Genomic DNA, 26504 nt, shown 5'->3' with positions numbered 1-26504 from the left:
ATGTATGAGCAGATGCCTGGCGTTCACGGAGTGTCTCCGAGGGATTGAGAAATGGAGATGCCGGCAGCTCATCCTTGACCTCAAAAGGCTTTCGCAGTGTTAAACCCAACCTGCAGGACAAGAAATCTCCCACACCAGTACATATTTATTTATAATACATTTTTATTTAGTTATGGGCTGTTGCTAAATCACTTGCTTGATCACACTGCCATTATAGTATATGTTGTACCATTTTCATTTTTCACAACAGGTTATCCTCTGCCTCTTTTTTATTTTTTTAAAGTTACTTTGAATTTGTTCTGTTTTTTTCTACTTTAAAGCTAGTTTAAAGGGTGTTTAGAAATGGGATCTTATTAACTAAATATATTATGGGATAGTTCTCCTAAAAATGACAACTCCTTTACTCTCCCTCCACTTGTTCCAATTTTATTTTTTTTCTGTTTATGTTGAACACAAAATAAGAAATTTTGAAGAATGATGGAAGCAGTTTACTTCTATAGTATTTTGTTTTACTATTGATGTCTACTGTGGTGTGCCAATTTCCTATTTCTGCACAATATTGTATTTTGTGTTCAATAGAATAAAGATACTCCTAAAGGTCTGCAAGGCTCCTAAGCATCATGGAATTTTTAAAATATTATGATATTTTAAACAGTATATTTCAGACATTAAAAGTCAAGGAAATATTTTATGTAGTTATTATTTTTTGGTCCAAATCAAGAAATATCAGTGTTTTTTGTTTGCCATTTTAGGTTTTAGTTTAATTTCATCAAAATATAATTGTTTATAGATATACATTATATATCATGCTGTTTTATGGCTATATGGTTAATTTACTTTTAACAGCTCCATTTTAGCCTATTTCCACTAAGTTGTATGGTAAGGTGGGCTTTTTTGCCCATTTCCACAGTGAAAAAACAACCATACCATATCATTTTGGGCACCCTTTCCAAAAGGTAGCTAGCACAACAGAACGGTACCAAAAGGGTGGAGCTAAATATGCAGCTGAATGCTATTGGTTTACAGAGAATCGTCATTAGCACATGCAACAAGCCAGGAGAATAAAAACACAGGTATGACACTGTAATAATACATACTGTATACCTGATCTCAAACTAATCTTGTTGTCTTCTTGTGACAAACAGCCACATAGATAATCAAAATTTTAAGAACTTTGGCTTCAAAATGACCACTTGACTGGGTCTAAGACTGCATGCCAGATTAAAATGTACTTTAGATCAGTGTTTCTCAACCATGTTCCTGGAGGACCACCAGCTCTGCACATTTTCATGTCTTCTTAACCAAACACACCTGATTCAGATCATCAGCTCATTAGCAGAGACTAAAAGACCTGTAATGGGTGTGACAGACAAAGAAGACAACCAAAACATGCAGTGTTGGTGGTCCTCCAGTAACGTGGTTGAGAAACACTGCTGTAGATGATAGAAAAGACAGTTTGTACATTTTGTAAAGCTACTTTTTTGTTTATTTTTTCTAAATATGTCATAGATTATCAATTGGTGTTTAAAAAGTTTATTAGTTATTTAGTTAGTTAGTTTAGTTAGATTAATTAATCGTAAAGCATCCAAACATAAAATAGAGACACAAAATTTTTGTTGCATCATGCATAATGATATTCCATGATAATATATATTTTTATTATTAAAATATACTTTTAAAATTATATTGTTAATATATAAGCAGCAGTGAACTGTTTTTCCATCTATTAGATGTCATGAAAAATCAGGTTTTTACTCAGTGAAAGTCTGTAAGTATTTGGGAACCCTGTGTTTGGAATCAGTTCATGATGATATGGTGATAAAGGATATGGGGGCATTTTTGGGTGAACTATCCTTTAAACCTCTGATTCAATGTACTCTGAACTGGTTTTGTATATATTTAAATGACCTTTTCTCCATCAGGTCCCCTTGCCTCCCCCTCGGAGAGAGAGCTATCACATGACCCCTAACCCTCCATCTTACAGTTCGCTCGCAATGCTGTCAAACGCCACATTCTCTCCCTCACAGAGTCATGATGCCATTTCCACAGGCTCTTACTCCATTCAGTCTAGTGCCACCTCCTCATACTCATACTCCAAGACCACCCGAACCTCCACTAACACCTCTGGAGCCCCTCTCGAGGAGTCCCCCTCCTCCCAGCAAGCTAATGCTAACAGTTTTATCTCTCGGGTCCTTGGAAGCAAATTGTCTTCCTCTAAATTTGCAACTGACCAACTAAACGCAGCACCTGTGACAAATATGATTACAACTGACCCTAAGACTAAAACTAAGCCAAAAGGAGCATTCACACCCTCACCGCTAGACCCCGCTAGCACTTCTGATTCACACATAGCCTCTCTCTCCATCCAGTTAGCTCCTCGCAGCCCCGAGCCCCGAGCAGAGAGCCGGTCTGAACCCAGGACAAATGCGGTGGACATCACTGACTCTACACGACCCCCTGTCATACCACCAAGACCAGCAGGCAGTTTGGTGGTATTACTGTCATTCATTTATAGTTATAATGTACACTTATACTACCAGTTAAAGGTTTGGAGTACATTTTAGAATGAAGCCTCTAATGATCAACTAAGACTGCATTTGTTTAAGAATGAAGTAAAACAATTATTGAATATTGTTTGAATTTCTTTTATAACATATTTTCAAATTCCTGTGAGGCTAAAGCTGAATTTTTAGCATCATTATTACTCCAGTTTTTAGTGTCAAATTATCTTTTAGAGTATGCTGGTTTGGTGCTCACTTATTATAGGAGAATTCTTCTTCTTCGGTTCTTCTTTTTCAGCTTTTTAGTCTGTCGCTCAACCATAGGTAACATGGCCAGCCGTTTGGTAACATTTTAATTATAAAGGCAAGAAACAAAACTAAATTTTGACAATTTCTAATTGCTTGTTTCAATACAATGCGAATGCACGCTATGAAACAATTGTTCATTTTGAATGGTCATTGCTGTTTGTTTAATTTTGCAATGTTCAAAGCACATTATCTTCTGAACATGGTTGAACAAGTTGAAAAATTAGGTTAAATTGTTAAATTGTCCTTTAAATTAAAAAAAAAAAAAAGCTTGCCAAAGTGTAATTAAGGCATTATAACCACAATGTTTTGGCTTGTTTAGACAAAGAGCATTTGGGAGAGCGCCATCTAGTGGTCAGGAGATACAAAAAAATGAGTCTTTTGGCTTAAAAATTCAGAAAGGATTTGCCAAATCACAAGACTAGTCACTTTAGATTTATAGCAGCAAACCGAGTCAATTCACACCTGATTCCCCATATCATTTATTTTGTGCATTAAACAGTTTGAATTTTGTTTGCATGGTTATGAAACTTGATATACAGTTAAAGTCAGAATTAGTAACCCCCCTGAATTATTAGCCCCCCCTGTTTATTTTTTTACCCAATTTATGTTTAACGGAGAGAGTACTACAGAATAATTCTGATTTCAACTGTATATCTTCAACATCATGCCTTATAGATTGTTTCAGGGAAGTAACACCTTTTGGTAAAAAATTATCATGCGATTTTTCAGATTTCATGTCAATAGATCAAATTTATTTAACTCATTAATGACTTTGATGGCAAGCTGCCAAACTACATCTGAGACTATATCCCTTTAAAGCTGTTATATATCGACCCCAATTTTTTTGTGCGCCGTCAATGCATCACATTTATCAAACCACATTAGTAGTGATTGTTTTTATTATTATCATTATTATTTTAACTTTCACTAAAATCTTATTTTGGCATCACGGTGGCACAGTGGGTAGCACGATCGCCTCACGGCAAGAAGGTCGCTGGTTCGAGTTCTGGCTGAGTCAGTTGGCATTTCTGTGTGGAGTTTGCATGTCCTCCCTCTGCTTGCATGGGTTTACACTGGGTGCTCCGGTTTTCCCCATAGTCCAAAGACATGTGCTGTAGGTGAATTGAATAAGCTAAATTGTCTATAGTGTAGGTGTGTGATTGTAAGATTGTATGGCTGTTTCCTAGTGTTAAATTTTTTTTTTTCATTCATTTATTTTCTTTTGGCTTAATCCCTTTAGTAATCTGGGGTCGCCACGCTAACTGACAGCATATGTCTTACACAGCGGATGCCCTTCCAGCTGCAATTTAATTGCTTGTTGCAACTGATCACATCATTTGCTATAGATTAGCTTCAGATTTGCTATAGTTTTTTGACCTCCAAAAATTTTCTGCTCAAGTTAAATTTTTTACTTGTCTGGAAGACGTACGTTTTTAGGGAAAGTCACCTGTATTTGTGTGTTTGTGTTTACTTTGTCATGCAAATACTTAAAGGTGCTGTATGTAGAGTTTTGACTTGTCTAAAGCAAAAAGTGTGTTTTGAACCTGAAGTGCAATACCTAGTTCAACCACTGGGTGTCAAACTTACATACTACACCTTTAATTCCCTATTTGAACCCTGAATTATGTCCACATTCTTCCTCTGGCATACTTAGATTCAGAATTGTTGCTTGCATCTATTGTGTGTTTTGAAATTGAAAGTGTGATTTTGGCCAAAAATTGTCTACAGCAAAACTTATTTGGAGCATTAATTACAATAAAATTTTGCGAGCACCAAACCAGGATTCTTACAATAGCACACAAACCTTTATTCAATAACATTCAAACTTTTGACTGGTAGTGTAAACAAACTAAGTGTAAAAAACACCCATTCACCTCCATCCGATGGGACAGAGTGAAAAACACACAGCATGATGAAAAGCCCTATGTGTTGACTGCTAACAACTAATTTTGCCATTTTTACAGCCAAGTATCTATTATTTTTTCCCAACAGATTGTTCTGTCCTTCACTCAACATGGTTCAATTTGCCTGCGTCACTTCTTGCTCACCAGCTTTGCTTTGTTCACGTTAATTTCTTATCTTCCTTCCCTTTTTATTTCCTCCCATCCGCCTCCATCAGCGTGAGTTTTCCCCTGTAAGAGGGGGCCCAGGACCGATTTCTTCTGGACCATCATCTCCAGACCCAGCAGCTCGTCGATCACCATATAGCCGGGCCAGTCAGGATTCCCCAGACTTCCTATCAGGGCTACTACCCAAAGCCCTCTCGCCGACTCCCTATGCCCCTCTGGAACGTTCGGGACTAATGTCGGCCTCACCTGCCGTGTCGCCAGTAACCGTATCGGCACTGAGTCAATATTCCTCATCCACGGCTGGGCTGGAGGAGTTGCAGATATGTGGCCTAGACTCCTCCCCCTTGGCCACACCCACTCCGTCCCCCACACTCAGCCACACCTCCAATGCTGCTGATGAGCTTCAATCCATCCCGTCTGCTGCCACAGGCACTAACGTAACTATCACGCTCGACTGGCGCACTTCACCTCAGTCTGGTCATGTTTGTTTCAAGCTACTTGTTGTATGTCCTCACTTGTCTTTCAGCGCTGATTGTCTAACATTTTGTCACGTGCTTAAATGTGTCAGGCTGTTATGTCTTGTGTTTTACACTTGGTTTTCGGTTTTATGTGTTCAAATATTCATTGCGTGCTATGTATGTTGTTTTAAAGGGGACTATTTAAAGGGGACCTTTTATGCCCCTTTTTAAAAGATGTAAAATAAGTCTCTGATGTCCCAAGTGTGTATGTAAAAAACCAAAATACCCAACAAATAATTTTTTAGAACAGCTGACATCTACCTGCATTTGGCTGGCTGGCAGGTGTTAATGTCAAGCCCTGTTCATACATATACATTTAATACATTGAAGTAAATTAAACGTTTGGTGTTTTTCAATACCTCAAATAGCTGTTTTTCAAACTGTTTTTTTTTTTAATATATTTTAAACTTTTCTAGACTAGCAGTGCTTAATTTCTGGCATTATTATTCTTCAGCATCCCATTTCAAAAATCATTCAAATATCTTGATTTCTAGGTCAAAAAACATTTTTTTTATTATTAATAATATAGAAAACTGTTATGCTGCTGAATATTTTGTCTGGAGTCACTGAGTTATTTTTAAGTTTTTTTGATTAATAGAAAGTGTGTTTTTTTTTTATCAAAATAAGCTATTAATATTGTTGCAATTATTTTTATCAGTTTAATGTATAAAACTTTTAATAAAAGATTTATTTTATTGTTTATTTTTATTTTTATGTATAATTAATGATAAATTGTCCAGGAAAGGGAATAAAACAGGGGAATTTTGATTTAGTTATTAAATGGGTTCCTATGATGACCTCTGTTTTTACATGACCTATCGTGATGATTGTATAATATTACCAAAATTTGCGTCTTTAATTTGCCATACATGACCTTTTGTGATGATTGTTTAATTAATATTAACATAATTTGAATCTTTAATTTGCCACTGCTAACTGAAGACATGTGTAATATGAACGTATAACTGAAGCTTAATCCAGTGTTAACATTCCTATTAGTAAATTGTCCTGCACTCATTAACTGCTAAAGTTTCTTTGAATAGTTGCTGTGCATTAACAGTTTTCAGTCTGTCAGTTGTTCTCTTATGTTATTACAGAAGCATCAACATCTGATCCCAAACTTTGTCTCTTTTGTATCAGCATTTTCCTCAGTAATGACACTTCTCAGATGCATTTGTGCTACAATATCTGTGATATTTTTCAATTTGTGTCTCCTAATGTGTGCCCTCATGTCTTACATTTTCTCATTCTACCTTCTTATCGTCTCATAGATTTCACCCACTCATATTTGTTTGTCTTACAGTGACTTTACAGATTACATTACCCACAGTTCCATCTCTTATAAAGTGTTTTGTATGTTACCCAGGGTCAAATGACAGTGAATGGAAGCTCTCAGTCTCAGAGGCCCTTCTCTCCACCTGCACACCCTCCTCCTCCACCACCACCAATCCTCAGCCCAGGCCTGGTACAGATCCAGCATGGGCATAGTTCTGGTGAGCAGAATGAACTACAAATGCCTTTGGCTTTAGTATTTGAGTATTAGCATAACATTAACCCTACTGATGTCTTTATTATTCTGCATACACTGAAAAAAAACCTGTTCATTAATAGTTCACAAGTAATTCACACGTGTTTTCTGTTTATTTACGGTTGTGAATTACATTATGGGATATTTATCTGTTTTCTGTCAACTTTAATTGTTGAAAATATAGTTTAGCATAGTGACTTTTATTATACATACATACATATATATATATATATATATATATATATATATATATATATATATATATATATATATATATATATATATATATATATATATATATATATATATAATCTTTGCCATGATGACAGTAAGTAATAATTTATTAGATGTTTTTCAAGACACTTCACTACAGCTCAAAGTGAAGCTTTTAAGGCTTAACTAGGTTAATTAGGTTAAAAACGCAAGTTAGGGTAATTAGGTAAGTTATCGTATAACGATGGTTTGTTCTGAAGATAACGAAAAATATATATATATAGCTTAAAGGGGCTAATAATATTGACCTTAAATTGGATTTTAAAAAATTAAAAACTGCTTTTATTCTAGCTGAAATAAAACAAATAAGCCTTTACCCAGAAGAAAAGAATCAGACATACTGTGAAATGTCCTTTCTCTGTTAAATATAATTTGGGAAATATTAAAAAAAAAAATCAATCATTCAATAAATCAAAGGGGGTGGATGTAATACACAAAGGTGAAGGGTGAAGAGGCATTTGTGTGATGTTACTTGCAAAATATTGCACGGCAATATATATATATATATAATAATTCTGACTTTAACTGTAATTGCTTTGTTTTGTGTTTTGTGTGTTTTTTTTCCTGTAATTTGCCATAAGTCATAAATAAAACTATACAACTGTGCTCAGTTGGGTTCACCTGAGTAAATTACACCTCTTTGCCATAAAAGTCCTGGTGCACACAAACTAGCAGACTAGCAGAAAGAAATGGTTATCAACCCAGTTTTAAATGAACTCTCGTATACAGTTCCACTGAACTATGAGTAACAGGTAGAAGACATGTAAATTAATCAAAAACAGGCCATGATGCCAAAAGACACAACCATGAAAAGGACAGAATTCAAAAGCTTAGTAGGGGCTTAGAAAATATATCTCCTTGCAGCAGATCTTTCTGTGTAAGTGTGATGGAGGGATTCCGGGGGAACGTTTGACTTCTTTTTTATAAATTAATGTATGACAAATGTTTTCTTCTTAATCAGATATTACCACATACTGTACAATAAGTGTGTTTAACCCAGCAAATTTTGGATGTTCTGTTTTAAAATATATAAAATACATGAAAGATGCATGTGTCTGTCTTTAGGTTCAGTCTTTAAAAAGTATGAATTCTAAATGAACAAGATCTAAATGTGAACACGTTTAAATGTGCAGTGCATTACAGAATTTATTTTATTTCATGCACTCTTAAAATCAAGATTCTTAAGCCCAACATTTTATTAAACATTTTATTAAAAACAATTATAAATAAATCTCAGTGGTTAAGTAGAATTTTATATAATAAAACATAAAACATAATTAAAAATCACAATTTGTACTCACTTAATGAATGTAAAAAAGTAACAGTCACCTGATTTCATTATATTATATTATATTATATTATATTATATTATATTATATTATATTATATTATATTATATTATATTATATTATATTATATTATATTATTCATTTTCAACTTAGTCCTTAATTTATCAGGGGTCATCACAGCAAAATGAACCGCCAACTGATTTGACATTTGAGTTATTACTACACCCACATGGAATCTGCGCGCACAGAATTCCGCAGATTTTCCACAGATTTCCGCATATTTTTAGCCCATCATTAATTGTGTTTATTTACTTGAGTAAATGTTTAAATCTACAGGTATTCAGTTTTTAAATTAATTACAGTAATCTTATTGACTAATATGAAAATATTCATCTGATTTATCTACAATGCAATTTGTACAGTAATACAGTAATCTTTTAGTAGATATATATTATATAAGAGATTATCAAATAATGTGAATCTAATTGGATTTGCATTATAAACAATAACTAAAAGTTTAAAAGATATTATTTTTTTATTTCACATATTAGGGTCTTAGTTATGATACTCCCAAAATAATTTCACAGAAATCCGCAGATATTTACCAAAATTCTCTGCAGAAATAGCAAAAAATGTCAGCAAATTCCGTCTGGCCCTAGTTATTACCTATATCTCTAAACAAAGACTTCCTAAATTGTCTTTTTGTGCTTCTGCTGATTCATTCCCATTTTTGATGCTCTAAAACAACGATTTTTCTTGTTAGTGGACATCGGGCAATTATTGGCAATTAACGGTGCAGTTTGGTCCTCAGGATATGAATCATTTGCATCCATTAGGCCAGACCAGAGCAATCAATACCTGAACAGAGGGAAACTGAGGGGAGGCAAAGCTCTGACACTTTAGTGCAGATTTGCTTAGCAAGGCACATTTATACAGTTGTTGTAGTAGTTCAGTTTAAAGAAATATGCTGACAAATAGTGTGCTGTAGCATTTCCTCCCATCACTGCCTTTTTACAACCGCAAACCTGTACAAATGTGGGGATATAAATGTAGCTGTCTCATTTATGCCACATCATACTAATGTCATATACTTCATGATGCTTAGTCAGGGTTGGAGATTGTGCCATGTCAGTTTCCTGCTCGCTTAGATTAAATTGGACTGTCAAGTTGCCAGTTGTGTCACTATTTACCTATTTTGTAATTTAAGATAAATCGCAGACAAAACAAATATATTTCTTTCTTCGAAGACATTCTTTGCTATAATAGTGTGAAATGCTTGTGAACAGGCAGGTAATTGCCTTTATGATAAATTTTAGCATCTGACAAAGTCTAGACAGTAAGAGATTCTGCATAGTGTGACTGTATCTATGGCAGCAGTCAACTGAAGAGCCAATAGCAGCACAGCAGTCATTGATGATGTGTTTGTGAGAGAGCCATTCTGTTTAAAAGGTTCATTCTAGCTTGTCACACTGTTACTGAGGATCTCAGTGGGGTCATATGCGATACAGTTTGATACTTTTTAAAGGACAGAACAACATTGCAGTGCAGTTTACTCTTTTGTTTTAATTTTTTATCTATCTCTAAACTAGCTCTCTATCTTGCAGAGGGTTCACAGACACTGAGGAGAGAGTCTGTTGTCTCTGGTCAGACAGTGGTCAGTAGCTCCGTGCCCATCGCTCGCTTCTCAGAGGAAGAGAAGAAGGTCTCTGTCATAAAAGCTCCCCATTACGAAGGCATTGGACCAGTGGATGAGTCTGGCATTCCCATCGCCATCCGTACGGTGAGTATACTAGCATGTATGAGGGAACTAACATAAATGACTGATTTAATTCGATTATGATTGATGGAGTTTGCTTTAAAAGAAAATACAATTTCAGTGATTAATATTTATGTGTGCTATTTGTGAGATTTATTGTCAGTATTTGAGTGAAAATGGTCACATTTTAAATCCTACAACAATTGTTGGTAACATTTGTATTTAAGGTGTCCTTGTTACAGATTTTAAATGTACTTACTATAGTAGTTAAAAATATATATGCATAATTACATGCAACTAACCCTTAACATATAATCCGCAATCTAACCCTAACCGTATAGTAAGTATATGTAATGAATTAGTAGTATCTTAGTTGTTAAATTAATTGTCAAACTGTAACAAGAACATCTAAAATAATGTAATAATTAAATCAACTTAACAGTTTTATATAGGCTACTGCATTCTGTACAAATAGTTGATCATTCATCATGATAATTTATCATGCAACTTGAGTAAAATCTTTGCTCACATGATAATTTTTGAAAGTATATACTGGCTGATTTTGTCTTTTGATTGATGTAAGTAGTTTGTCCATGCTAAACTACTGCAGCATGAAATATATCATTTGTATTATTAACTCAGTTCATTCTGAGTTTGTTTTAATTTAATTAATTTAGGAAAGGGGTAAAACTGAGTTTGAGGTTATTCTGGGTACTCACAAATGGACTTATAACAATACAGGCTTTATTCTTACATCTTCATACTAAATCAAGAACTGCTTTAAACACATTGACTTTGTAACACATACTAAATGAGATCTGTCAAATAGCAAATCTTCTATAGCATTATCTTTGATAGGACAATTGTAGTGATTATTCACTGTATAATCTTGCTAATTTGCTTTGTTTTTGTACTACTTTACATAAAGAAAGACTGTATGTAAGTCAAAGTGTGTTTCCTTTCAATGATCCTGTCTCAAGTATATGAATAATATTATTTTGTGAAGTAAAAGTGTATATTTTTTGACTGCTTACAAAAAAAGTTAGCCTGACATTTTGTGTTATTATGTCTTTTGTTCAGGCTATCAGCATTTGTGACCCTGAACCAAAAAATCATATGAGTTAAAATGTTTGCAACTGACATTTAGTAGAGATGCAACTATTTATAAACTATTATAAATCTGGAATATGAGTTTTAAAACAAATGACTGGAAAAGTATTGATATATTTAATGTATGACCTTTTCAGTCTCTTAGTATCTTCTTGTCCTAAAATAATTCCAAACATTTGCAGTCACAGCTGAGCCACTGCGGATCTCAGTGAAACATGTTTGTTGATAAATGAATCAGCAATTCTGAATGATCCAGTGATCCACTTAATGATTAATAAAAAATGATTCAGCTTTTTTGAACAAATCAGATTAAATTTATATGCTCGTTTTAATTTTTTGATATACATTCGATATTGTTGTTAAAATAAATTACAAAAAATAAGAATGCGACATGAAAGAGCACACATTTAAGGTTCGGAAAATTGCTATTTGCATTCTTTGAACATTGCATTTTTTTTATTTTTTACTGCAAACAAATGCTGCATTTGGTTGTTTCAAAGCACTGGATCAATAACATATATATTTAACACCCCTCAAAAACCTGAAACCACATAGCACCCTATATGTATGACATTTGTTTTATGATGAAAACTTATTGATCTACAATACAGAAGTGCGCACATTTTTGCTATTGTTTTAGAACTTCCTATTCAGTTCCCTATGGGAGAAATGACTAGGAATAATAAAGGCAGAAAACAGCCAAACTACTTGCTCTACAGACAAAGCAGAATAATATAATAAAAAAGCATCAGTTTGCAACATCAAGCAGCAAAACAAGCTATTTTTAATGTCTAAAAATGAATGGAAGTGAATTAAACCAAACGTCTTGAGCCAAAAATATTAATACGTGAAGAATAAGGTTAATAGAACATTCAAAACAAGACTGTCTGAGATAAACTTGTATGAGCTATTTTTGAATCACTGAAATAGAGTGTATGGCGCTTTATAGCACATCACTGCAGGAAAAGAAACCAAAAATGACTTGATATAATGTCCCGATGTCCATTTTCACAAAAATATGATTTTTATTACTTGTTGCCTTGTTTTAACTAGCTAGGATCAAAAAACTAAGCCAAACACTCATCGTCATGGTCATCCCATCTGTTGACTGTCATTGGTCAATTTAAAACAACAGATCAGCTGTCTGTCGTCTGTTTTGGGGACATTTTCCTTGATTAGCATTTGAGCTGTTTTGACATTTGATCCTCTTATTGTGGCCACAGGAATGCTTTTCAGCAGGTCAGACTGTCTGTGAATGTGTGTTTGTGAGCAGAAGAGAACATTCCTGCCTCTTTCCTGGCAGGTTTCTGTGATACTCCCATTCTCTCTTTCACTCTCTCTCTCTCTCTGTGTGTTCTGGTGATTTTGTTGGTTGTCAGGTAATGACAAATGCTGTTAGCTTTTTGTGCACTTAACCAACAAACTGATAGGATTACTTGACTGTGTTTGTGATTCTATTTAGACTGTGGACAGGCCCAAGGACTGGTACAAGACCATGTTCAAACAGATCCACATGGTTCATAAGCCAGGTGTGTATACTGGTTACATATTGTTGTAGTCAAAATTTTTCGTTTTTTTTAATTGAATTATATATATATATATATATATATATATATATATATATATATATATATATATATATATATATATATATATATATATATATATTTCCCAAATGAGCAAGGACATTTTCACAGTATGTCTGATAATATTTTTTCTTCTAGAGAAAGTCTTATTTGTTTTATTTTGGCTAGAAAAAAAAATGTTTTTAATTGTTTAAACACCATTTTAAGGTCACAATTATTAGCCCCTCTAAGCTATATATTTTTTCGATAGTCTACAGAACAAACCATTGTTATATAATAACTTGCCTAATTACACTAACCTGCCTAGTTAACTGACTAACCTAGTTAAGTCTTTAAATGTCACTTTAAGCTGTATAGAAGTGCATCTAGTTAAATATTATGTACTGTCATCACAGCAAAGGTTAAATAAATCAGTTATTAGAAATGAGTTATAAAAACTATTTTGTTTAGAAATGTGTTGAAAAAACTTTTCTGCGTTAAAGAGAAATTGGGAAAAATATATACAGGGGGCTAATAATTTTGACTTTAACTGTGAATGCATATTAAATCCAGCTATTAATTACATATTCTTTTGTCAGTTTTATGAGATTTTCAGTTTCTATCTAATGCTGTTTTCACCAGATGATGACTATGCAGACACATATAATGCAACATACGCAGTTATAAACAACGGTGAGTTCTTTCAAATAAATTAAATCCGATTTTAACTTTTCTGATGGCTTAAAACAAGAAAGTATGTTGTTCAATAGTTTTGAAATTGTGGGTTGATGTAAACAAATTGTCATTAAATTAAGTTAAACAAAGGGTATGTTATTTGGGAAATTAAAAAAATAGTCATAATATCGTTTTTAAAATTGATAATGAAGTTATAGAAAGAGTTTATGGAATTAAGTTTTTTGGTTGTTGTATTGGATCATAAAATTAGTTGGAAACCACAAATGTGATGTTAAAATTGGCAAAAACCTTTTCAAAAGTGTATAAAGCAAGATAAATCTACCCATTAAATCAATGTATGTGTCACACAACACACTTATGTTGCCATATAATTCTTTATTTTTTTAAATTGAAGATACTTAAGTTTAATGATTTGATTAAATTAAATTCATAAATATGTTTAAAATGGAAGTTACAAATGGCATAAAATATATTGTGCAGCTCAGTTGTTGATATTCATAAGAAATCACCACATCAGCAAATTGTTATGATTTCTGCAAGATCATGTGACCCTAAAAATTCAGTTTTAATCACACACACACACACACACACATATATATATATATATATATATATATATATATATATATATATATATATATATATATATATATATATATATATATATATATATATATATATATATATATATATATATATATATATATATATATGATCATAGAAATGTTGCCTGTTTGAGCTAATGAGAATTATTTTATTTTATTTTTTATTTTTTCAACTTTATTTATAGAAATTACATTTTTTTACAAATATCACATATTTTACAATATTATTGTACATTTGAACATAGAGAGAGAAGTAAACAAGGATCTAAATGATTGTGACAATTATTGACCTCCAGATGCAGTATTTATAGAAAAAAATATATAAAACAGAAAATAAAAAATAAAGAAAAAAACTAATAATAATAAAAGCAATAATAATAATAATAATAATAATAATAATAATGTTGGTGCCAGTAGCCTAGTGGTTCTGCGCGCTGACATATAGCACCAATGTGCTCACAGCGACACATTCGATTCCCGGCTCGAGGTCCTTTGCTGATGACCCTTCTCTGCTCCTAATGCTTTCCTGTCTGAATTCTCTACTGTCCTGTCATAATAAAGGTGAAAAATAAATAAATAAAAAATAATATATATATATATATTATTACAATAATAATAATCATCTTGTAACTAAAACAATTGTTTTTTACACCAAATTAAAACCCTGGTCATGATGTCATATAAGATGTCACACAGCAGAGAAGAATGTAAAAATAAAATGTCATCCAGTATGCAGGGAGTATGCATTTCCATATATTCAAGAAGAGAACCCCAAATTTTATAAAAGTTTTTGGAAGAACCCTTTAGACAGTGTCTAATTTGTTCCAGTTTTTTTAAAGTGAGAAAAGTCATTAATCCACATGGAGTGAGTAGGTGGAGCAGATGACTTTCAATGTAGTAAAATACGACCTCTGGCCAGGAGAGACACAAAATAAAGAGACTTATTTTAAAATATTTGATCCTAGTTTTAGATTTCAGAATAGTGTACTGCTATATATTTGCTTGTTTTTTTCTGCAATGCCTAAATATAGCCATTAACTTAGTTTCATTAATCTGCGATATTAATATAATATTTGTGTCTCTTTCTCAGACAACTATCCTCCAGTTCATGCTCACCCACCTCCTCGAACGCACACGTACCGGCCGCTCTCTAGAAATACCTCAGACATTCCCGACAGTGCTGCCCAGCGAGAGCTCTCGCCATCACCCGTGCCCCCGCCGCCCCCTCCGATGCCTTCTCTCCTCCAGCTCCGCTCGCGGGACATGGACAGAGAAAAAGAGTTCTCCCATGACCCGTAAGACACCTCTACTCATGTCCTACAGGCTGCCCTCAGATCGGTTCTTATATTGGTCTCTTCTACAGAAACGAATGGGGTCCTCCAGAACGTAAAGTGGACACGCGTAAATATCGGGCAGAACCACGGAGCATCTTTGAGTATGAGCCTGGAAAATCCTCCATCCTCGAACAAGAAAGGCCTGTGAGTGATTCAATTTTATTAAATCAATTAATTACTTGATTGTCGTTTGCTAATATAATTTTATAATCCTTACTGTGCTTTAAAGTTCTAGAGAAATTTCCTTAAATTTAGGGAGCTTTTTCACTCTCATAAATTCAGACATACAGGGTCAGACTTCTACAAAGATTATAGGCCTGTCCTGGATTAAGTTGCTCATTCAGCAGACTTGCTTTTGGAAATAGTTTTTTAGCTCTATGTAAAGCCAAATTTGGCCATCGAAACTGTTGAAAGTTTCAAAGAAGTAGCTCATCCAGAAATGAACATTCAGCCTTTATTTACTTGCCTTCATATAATTTCAGACCTGTATGACTTTTTTCCCTCTGGAAGCAAAAAATGTTTATTCATTATGGGTATAGACAGATCTTTCCATGTGTTTGCCCCATTTTGAATTTAATTGTGTAATCGTTATATCTGCATTTTTACCACCATTTCTACCTTTTTTTTATTATTTATTTTAATTTTTGGCTGTTTTTTTTACTTTATTGTGATAGGACAGTACCTTTAAAGGAAGCAATGTTGAAGAGAGAGATGGGAATCAGATTGGGAAAGGTCCAGAACTAGTCTAGTCTGGAATAGAACTTTAAAATCCTGATTTACAGACAGGGTGCAAATTATACGTTGATGATTGAGGGAAGTTTTTTGGTTATGTTCGGTAATATACCAAATATATTTAATTCAGTTACATCAAATTTATTAATCAAACTTGTTATTATGTTTTCAGTGTTTTGAGGGATATTGAGTGGTTCTCAATGACAGTTGTGAAATTAAATAAACGGTGTGAGGTTTGGTTTCTTGCACCTATTGATGGATGACCATGAAAGACTGCACATATATATTTTTTTATTTTATTTCACTGTTTAATTTCCATGTGCGAGCCTGTGTATAATAAAATACAAACTATATTTCTAGTTTTACAGACACCTACAAACATCTTTTTTTAAAGAAATATGTTTTGTGAACAATTACACTGTCTATCGGTGCTTAAGATTTGCCGGTTTCAAACTGATGATTTCATATTTTTGGTGCAAACATGCATTCACAATGGTATGAACCACTACAGGCGTGGTCATATGTATATTAAAGTTATCTTTTATTGTAATTACTAGTATTATTTAAGGTACAGATCAGAGCAAACTATTTCTTAACTATTAAAGTGTAGACTCCCCCATACATCTTGTTTTGTTGTTCTTCAGGGGGATCCAGTGTTAATTAGTGGGGTCAGAGGGGTAATTCACTCTCTGTTCACAGATAATTGGGACTATTTTTATGTAAAAGAAAGAAAGGCTTGAATTAAAGTATGAGAGTTAAATTAATCATTTGTAACAATTTAGAATATTCAGTGTATTCCTTTAACTTCATATGCTTTGCAGATAACTTTTTGTTCTTCCTCTCATTCAAAATTACACTACCCTCCATTTTAGGTCAAAACAATTTTATTTTTAAGGATTATGCTAGGCTGGAATAGACTGGAAGCTGGAAATCAGCTTTCCCAATCTGAAAAAATAGTTAGGTTAAAATACCCCAACTTATAACCCATATAATAATGGGTTACATAGTTTAACCCATTGCATTGGGCTTTTTTGATTAAAAAAATTATAAAAAATCCATTCTGGTATTACTACTGCTACTATTACTATACTATTAAATAAATAATATACATTAAATAGCAAACTTTAAAACGCTTTATTATTTTTTTTTTTAAATTACAGACACTAAAGTTAAAATAAAACAAGAATCACAAACAATGAAGAAACAGAACAAAGTACAGGAAGTTATAAACTGTGCAAGCAGTAATCATGTGTTGATGGAGCAGAATATGGAGTTCTGTGTGCTGTAGAGGCTGTCCAGCAGCTGCAGCAGGCTTCACTCAGTGTCCACAGTGTACAATACATTTTAACCACATCCACACTTCTATACAAAATTAATTATTTAAAAAAATGTTTTTCGGTTTACTCATATATGGATTTATATTAATGGAATATTTTTATGTTATTTTTAAGGCGGCTAGAAGGGCACCCACTGCATTAAACACATGCTAGAGTATTTGGTGATTCATTCTGTTGTGGCAACCCCTGACGAATAAGTAACTAGGTCAAATGATTGTGAGTGAGTGTATTTTTTATATTACTTCCTTTTAAAACAGTAGCTCACCAAATATTTAAACAGCATCAAAATGACCATATCTTATAAATCTTATACCATGTCTTATAAATACTCTCATTTTCATTTTAAATTCAGGTCTATGAAATCGTCACATGCTTCACTTAATGTTTACTACAGTAGAAGAACTTCAGCAGTTTCCAAACTGCTGATTGGATGTGTGTTAAGACAGGATTTAACCTCCGTTTCACGGATCATTTGACCAAATAGTGGACCCTCGGCCGTAAGTTTGCTTATCATGAGCAATGTGGTTCTTTAGTAAGCTTTCTTTCTATTGTATATTAGTTCATGTTGGTAAAATATTGGTAAATGTTTGCACTTAAAGCAATCAATTGGAGCTATATAGTGCTGCGGTTTACCTGAAACATTATGCTGTGGTATTCATGCTAACGATGCAGCTTTGGATTTTGCCAGCAATACATTATATCCCAATACTATTCTTACACTAATAATGTCAAGATTGTGTTTGTACGAACAAACTGGTTCAATAGATGTTTTTCCTCAGTGTTTCATTTCTCTTTTGAAAGTGGCTGAACTTTTGTTTTGCAATGCAGATGTAAAAAGCTGGAAGGGTGTCAGACAAAAGCGGTGGAGTCATAGCCAGGAGCTCGGTTCACAGGGAACAATAGGATAGAAATGTCAGGAGGCTGAATCACAGCACTGCCCTCAGCACAAACACAGTGGATGTGGCAGTGGGAGATGTCCCGTGCGGCAAAATGAGTGGGCAGCTTTCACAGCATGTACAGTCATAGCTCGGGGAAAAGAAAAAGAGGCTTTAGAGAGAGAGAAACAGGAGGAAGAAGCTCAATGTCTCCCCCTGCTGAATAAAGTTGAAAGGCACAACTCTTGTAGTGAAAAGTTCTATCAGTTGGAAATCAGAAGAAATATTTTCTATCCCATGTTGAGGGCTAAACAGTTTTGTTTCCCGTTGACTTCCATTGTATAGACCAATAGTAGGGGAGATGGTAGACCTAAAATTTCAATATGACTGATTAGATTTGTTTTAAGCTAACCTAACAGAAGTAAAAGAGCAGTAGTTTTTAAGCATATACTCGAAGCACAGTATAATGCTAGAAAAGTAAAGTTTGTAGACAAACTTTATGGTGGCTTGAGAACGCCTAGTCTGAAAGTTTGAAGTAGTTTAAAAGTTTTAATAATTAAAGTAGTTTTTAAGAAGTTTTAAATAGCTGGCATTGATAGATCACTACACATGTTAGCATGTGTTAGCACATTCTAGTATGGATTGGCATGTTTCTAGCTAGGGCATTGCTAGTGAGTTCTGAGTGGCAACTAATGCGTTGCTAGGGTGTTCTAGGTTGTTGCTAAGGTGTTGCTAGAAGGTTTCTAAGGTGTTCTAGGTTGTTGCCATGGTGTTGCTAGGTGTTGCAAGGAGGGTAAGCCATTTTCACCCATTTGTCCCAGGATTCTCCCTTATTTTACAATTTATCTCACTATCATCCTGTAAAAGTATTTTCCCGTATATCTCCTGTATTTTAATTTTTTTATGAAGGGTGGCAAAAAAACATCAAAGAGCCGATCCTCCCTATACGCAACCCATACTGCTGAACCACCTAGGAGCGCCCTTTGCTCTTATATATAAATGAATCTATTCTGTGCTTTCATTTAATTTAGGCATGAAAACACTTTGAAAAAAATATAAAAACGGCAGGAGTCCCTTCCTTTCAATTACACCATTGCCCGCCCCTCCTCTGCAGTCCTCAAAACAGTCAATTCATGTAGTGGTGCGTGACTGTCAGACGTGCTCCATATTGATAAATAGATGCTGTTTCCCAAACGGATTCTGCACACATGATTTGAATCGGAGCGAAAGTGGACATTCTTGTATCCCTTATTTTCGCATCCCAATGTTGAAATGATTGAAATAATCATGTTCTCTAATTTTAATGTAAATACATTTGTAGTCAATGGGAGCCAAAGCAATTTAGTTACCTTTCCCTGGTAATTGTTATAAATGAAAGCGTTTAGAGAGTGAGAGAGAGATGGGCCACCCTATCCTCATCTGTTCTTTACCCATCGTGCCATATTTGGATGCTCCTTAATCAACGCAAGCTCATTGGAAATACTTGCCTCAGCCTATACTTTTTTGAAATAGCAAGAACATACATCAGCATAAGTTTGACTGTGGCTTCTAAGTCAAATGAATACTAAGGGGCAGTATGATTCCAACAAATTTTGTTCCTTTTTTACAATAATGATATTTATAGGGACATAAAATCAATGAATAAAGGATTATTTTCATGTAATTCTTTGCATAACCCAACATAAATACTACAATAAACCTAAATGTGGTTCATAATTTGTAATAGAATACATTTTGCCTCACCTTTCTGTCTTTATATGGACACATTTTCCGCTGCGGTCAGCTTGCTCTGTAGCTCACTATGTACTGTTATACAGGGCACTCAAGATTGAATCCATTACCCTAAGTAATGTATTTTAGATTTTAAAATTGTAGACAGCGCCCTCTATTGGATTTGTCATCTCAAACATGTAACACAATGTACCCAGAGCAACGTATTTTATGTTTGGTTTAGCATTTATAGTAAACCTGGGTTACCCTAACTGCCATTTTTCTTTTCCTCTCATTGTTTTTTCTCTTTGCTTACCTCTACTCTTCTGTGTTGCTTCTTGCTCCAGACATTTGATTTAAACCCAGATGACATAGATTTAGAGAACGAGCCTTGGTTTAAATTCTTTTCCGAGTTGGAGTTTGGACGGCCGGTAAGTTGTGTGAGGGTGCGGCAGATTGGCATGCTAGGCTATAATCTCCTTGTCCTGTACACACTTGCTGCTGTGTAACGACAAGTGCGCGCGTGTGTGTGTAGTTAAAGTTTTGACATGTGCACACTGGCTTTATAAAAACTTATTTTAACAACAAAGGAATCTGTGTTTGCACACTGAAAACAGTACAATAGCACTTAACACCACCACAATGACAATTTGTAGGCCCCGATATACTCACAGCAACATTTTTGTTTATTCATTGAAAAGTTCAAAATAAGGTATGATGTTGCACTTAACATGCTGCTGAGGCTTTGTCTACAATAATACACTTTTAATTAAAAATACATATAATTGTGTGACTGTATTACTGCCCTTCATAATGATAAAGCATTTTTTGATACGTCTGTTTTACGCTGCAAGCGTGTTCGTAAGTGCAGAGTGTTCGTAAGTGCAACGGATCAGCAGCTTTTACACAGATCAATCTATCTCTGTCTATTCTATGTAGTTACCTAACTATCTTTATATATAAATACACTTTTTTTTTACTTTTCATCTGCACCAAGGCCCAAAGCAACTTCCTCCTATGTTGTTTCCTTAACCTATATATATATATATATATATATATATATATATATATATATATATATATATATATATATATATATATATATATATATATATACACTGTAAAAAATTGCTGTTAAAAAACGGTCAGATTCTACGGTAAAATAATGTTTTTTTACTAAAACAGTAATATTCTGTTAAAAACAGTGCTTTCTGGGTAACATTTTTGTTTTCGAGAAAGTAACCAACTGCAGAAAACTGTGAGCTAACAGAGTTCAGATTCGATGTTTTGAAGTCTGTGTTTAAAATCACACTTTGTGCCCTTGTTCACTATTCCATCAACTAGTTCACCAATATAGTTCACCTGAGAGTTAATGAACACTAATGAGTGAATTCAGACACTGATGAACACCTGCTGTTAATAATCACAATTACTGAAGGAAAGAGAAACAAGAAACACAAACAGTGACTTGAGTTACAATATAAAATAAAATAAAATAAAATAAAACAGCTTCAGTCTCAGCAGAGGATCATTAAACAACTCCACAAACAACAGCAGACACACACTTATTACTGACTGATTTGACTTCCATACTATTCTCATTGAGATCCAACAGAAATTAAGGTGTTTTTTGTGTCACCGTAATAGAGTGAGGGGCTGATTTAGTTGGGCTCTTCACCCTTGAACTCATTTATTAAGATTTTCCAACTGCTGAAATACAGAGTTTACAAAACGTTTGAACTATAGCAATAAAGTTGGGAAGTCAATAAATAGAGAAATCTATTTGTCTGAAAATAGTTCTGATAAATGTTTTGTTATAAATCTGGAAGAAGGGCCTCATGCAATAGATTTTATGTTTAGTTGCAGGTATTAATTTAATTAATGAGAAGTGGAAACAGAAAAGATACCTCTGAAATTACTTAACAGTTAAGAAATAACATCCAAAAACAGTTCAGTTATGACAAATACACACTCAGACCTCATGAATCTGACCTTGTATCTCAACAATGGTAACATCTCAAATGTTTCATGCTGCAATGCATGCTGGTAGTGGCACGGTACAAATATCCCAGCATGCATTGCGGTATAAATAAATGTTGTATAATGGTCTAACAGTTTTATTTATTTGTGTTTGATTCTGCTGTTGTTTATGTTTCGACTTTCAGTTGCCTGTTTGTGAGTTAAACTGTTAATTTTGTTAGTTGTCACCATTATTGAGGTTCATATGCTGATTATAGATGTCTCTTTGAGTGCGATTTACACCATAGAGCAGTGTTATTGTCCAAGATATTCTTAAAAACTTCCAGAAATCATTGCCATATATAGACATATAATGTAAAACAATAGATTTAACATTGAATAGGAGCAGTAAATTTTGTTATACTAATGAGAACAGACTCTGCCATTTAATAGCAACATGAACATCACCAGATCTTATTTAGGTTTTTGGCTGGCTTGCCTCAAAAAAAGAGCTTTTTAAACAAAGTTCTTAACAATTGCAGCAGCCAAGATATATAAATGTTAAAAATGACAGGGCTAAGAGCCCAACCAAAGCAAACTCTGTTCTCCATGATGGTGACGTAAAACTTTAACTTTTTCTCAAGAAGAACTTTAGTAAATGTTATACAAAAATACATGTATTAAGTAATAAGTGTAGCTGGTGATGATGTTTGTAGAGTTGTTTAATCATCCGCTGATCATTTAAATGATTTAATCATTTGTTGTTCTTCAGGTTATTTCATTATAAAGCTGTGACTAAAGTTTTGCATGTTCTGTTCTTGTTTTTTCCCTTCAGTATTTCTTCATTTGTTCATTGTTAATCCTCAATTATCATTGAATTAGTCAGTTAATTAATTCATTTACTTCAGCTTTGCTACATGTTTCTTGAACACTCAGTAGTGTGGACACTTCAATAAAAACTGAAGTATAGGCTCTGGGGTTTAAAGGGTTAAAGGTGTGAGAGGTAAAAACACAGTGTAAAATGTATTTTAACAGTAATATACTGTTAATTTACACTACGGAAATAGACTGTTAAAAAACAGTATATTGCTGGCAACCACAGCTGCCAGTAGATTACTGTTAAATCAAGGAAAAAACAGTATTTTACTGTAAAACCTGAAGCTAATTTCTTCTGTGTGTCACCGTTGTGGAGGAGAGTAGAGCTAGTGTATGAGTTAAAGATGAACAATGAACTGCTGATGTTATTCTGCATGTTTCTCTATTTAAAGACAGCGGCTGTTTAGTTGCTGATGCAGTCAGAATCTCTCTGGTGATTCCAGATTTACATGTATGTGTGCTGTTGTGCAAAATAAGACATTAGAGTTAAACCGAACTTTTCTAATTAACTAAAATAAGTTATCATTATAAGTATGCTTCTAAGCATATATAGCACATTACTTCATAAACTCATTCAGCAGTTGACCAAGTTGAGGCAGTTGCTTTCAGTGAGCAAAATGAGTTCACTTGAGTATTGTGTAAATCAATGTAGTCCATGTATTTTTACAGCAACATACTGTAAAATAACAGTACATTGCTGGCAACTGCAGCTGCCAGTATTTTCCTGTTTTTTAACGGGACAATTTTTAACAGTGTATATATATATATATATATATATATATATATATATATATATATATATATATATATATATATCCAAAAGATGATTTAGGCCTATAATTATAATTATATTTATATAATATAGTTATAATGACATTTATACAAGATCAAACTGGTGTGCAACTTAGTAAGCAAAACTAATACTAAAACAAATATTTGTTGCCGTTTTTATTCGTTTAATTCATTTGATTAAATATCTAAAAATCTGAGGATATTATTGATGCATTTATTGGGTAAAATTGCTACTTTAATTGAGTGTGAGCTAGATAGACCCAGCATCGAAACTATCGCTGCACTGCTGCTTCAGCGACGCTCACACCTCGCGCTGACGTGCTGCTTCTGCATGCCGTATGAAAGCTCTAATCTGATAACATGGACGCCAAAAAAAAAAAAAACAAGCTCTGCTCCCGCTTGCAATGTGAAACAGACTTTACTGAAAATAAAGCTTTTCGAAAATGCTTTTCATAGTGGTTAAATTTGAAAATGCAGTTTTATAATTTTAAATTTGATAATGGTGGCTATTGCAAATATGATTTGTGTTAGAATTGATGTGATGCTGCACAGACCAATAGGTGTATGACAATAAAGTATTGCTAGAATAATGCGAAAGCATGAGAAGCAGCCCCAGTCTCAGAGACAAGCATTTTTCACTGGAGATTAACAACTTTTGGAAAATGCTAGTGTGTATAGAGACTATGTGACTTTGCGATATTTAGTTTTTCTATTATATCTTCAGTGACATTACTGTAGTTTCACCAGCTGACTTAAAAAATACATAATTTTTCATTTTAGATTAATTGGAGAGATTCTATAGACGAGTATCTACATAAATTATAATAAACAAACTGAAAGCTAAATAAATACAATATAGAGCAAAGATGCAAATTAAATTGTAATTTTCTGGGCTAATTTGATCCGAAATATGTCAATTTGTGCTGCTCACTCGCTTCTCAAGAAATTATCCCAACAAAAATGACAGCGGGGAGAAAACTGCAGTTCAGAACGCATCATACGGGCTAAAAGAGATGTGGATATTTGCATGAGCTCTGCAGTTCGGCACTCTTTATGTCATGTTTATTTATATAGAACATACATTAGATTGCTTTAAAGCAAGCTGCTTTATCGAGCTGGGCAATATGTCCCAAAAATCATATTACAGGTATATTATGACAAAACCATGACTAAGCTTCTTTTATACACAGATATTGTCATGTAAAACGATCAGTTAAATTCAAAGTCTTATATTATATTAATAATCGCTATTACAGATTAAAACAAAATGAATCTGAACTGACACTCGTTTTTCTTGTTTTAAAAGTAATCATGATTCTAATATTTTTGGAGAGAGACAAAGAAAAGCAAATAGTTAAAAAAAAAAATTTGAAATGCAAGAATCAAATTTAACCTGAAAATATGTACGTTTGTGCTGCACACCTTTCTATCAAGAACAAAATAATCTCAACAAAACCGTAGTTCAGAAAGCATCAGACATGTTTGGATGAGCTCTGCAATTCAACACTTAGTAATGTCATATTTTTATATATAGAACATGCATTATATTGTTTGAATAAAATCATCTTTATAGTATGAAAAGGCATTAGTGTCGCTTTCATTTAGAATAAAATAATTTCTTGTCAGTTTGTTCATGTATTTACTTACTTGTGTCTTCCCTTGAACGACTGAACAGAATAAACTAATAAATACTTGAAGTATATCGGGTCCTTAAAATTACTAGAAGTACAGTGTTGTTAACAGAGGAACAGGTTAACAGTTTGAACTTTTAGTGTGAAACACTGTTGTTTTTTGTTTTGTTTTTTGCTTTGGCTCTGTTTGCGGTATCACATTCTTACAGCTTACAGCATTTACAGCTGGAGAAACTGTGCAGAAAACACTTGACAAGTCTGTTTGTTTTCAGTAATGAATGAGCATAGGATAATACAGTGGCCGTAAAAGGATTTGAGCCTTTAATCCACACATAAACTGGGTAAATCTGAGTAATTTCACATCAATGAGTTATATGCTGTTGTAGAACGCTTAAACAACATGCTTAAACAATAGTAAACACAAAATTATGAAAAGTTTGAAGACATTTAATTAGTTGAGTGTGCGTTATATACTACTAATGTAGTGTTTTTCAGAAATTATTCAGGGTTTCTGTGTCTTAAAGGTGCTGTATGTAAGTTTTTGACTCTTCTAAAGCATAAAAATACCATAATATGTTTGCAGATTTTAAAAGAACATGCTAAATACACATTCTTGTTTATCTGAAAAATAATGCTGAAAATGTGTTTTCTGTGCCAAAAAGTCTGTCTTTTTTTGGTCATTTTAACCTGCTTGATGCCAGTTTCAGCACACCAGGTTGCCTTGGTGTAAAACTGCGTATTTCATTCATTTCATCAGGAAGGCTCTGAAATTTGTGTTCGTGACCAAAATGCGACCTCCGGTGGACAGTAGCAGACTCCAAAATGAGACACAGATTCAGAGTTCCACATGAGATTATTAATAAGCAAATAATATAAATAGTGTGCACATAAACATTAGGTAAGCATTTTACATTGTAACCACGTGTCCTAACAACACACTACGTGATGAGATACGCAATTTGACTGTTTGCATCAGACGAAACATGACAGAAATTTAGATACAGCTATTCAGAAGCACAGAAAATGCACTCACTCATGA

The 26504-nt window shown here is 33.6% G+C and overlaps 1 protein-coding gene across 50 annotated transcripts in view; it reads left to right on the top strand.

Moving 5' to 3' along the window:
- Nucleotides 1–26504, top strand: part of sorbs2a (sorbin and SH3 domain containing 2a) — a 140342-nt gene that overhangs the window by 82132 nt on the left and 31706 nt on the right. For 11 of the 50 annotated variants that reach the window (XM_073949946.1, XM_073949944.1, XM_073949939.1 and 8 more), the window contains 7 exons: nucleotides 13–137; nucleotides 6764–6890; nucleotides 10092–10267; nucleotides 12816–12882; nucleotides 13561–13611; nucleotides 15310–15514; nucleotides 15583–15697. In XM_073949946.1, the coding sequence (XP_073806047.1) occupies nucleotides 13–137; nucleotides 6764–6890; nucleotides 10092–10267; nucleotides 12816–12882; nucleotides 13561–13611; nucleotides 15310–15514; nucleotides 15583–15697 (866 nt within the window). Of the gene's footprint in view, nucleotides 1–12; nucleotides 138–1922; nucleotides 2493–4929; nucleotides 5317–6763; nucleotides 6891–10091; nucleotides 10268–12815; nucleotides 12883–13560; nucleotides 13612–15309; nucleotides 15515–15582; nucleotides 15698–20554; nucleotides 20639–26504 lie in introns of all 50 variants that reach the window. The other 39 variants (XM_073949830.1, XM_073949827.1, XM_073949822.1 and 36 more) reach the window with 7 other exon arrangements.

Source organism: Danio rerio, chromosome 1 (genome assembly GCF_049306965.1).
Source record: "Danio rerio strain Tuebingen ecotype United States chromosome 1, GRCz12tu, whole genome shotgun sequence".
Lineage (NCBI taxonomy): Eukaryota > Metazoa > Chordata > Actinopteri > Cypriniformes > Danionidae > Danio > Danio rerio.
The sequence above is the reverse complement of the archived record's forward strand: the minus strand, read 5'-3'. Positions and strand labels throughout refer to the sequence as shown.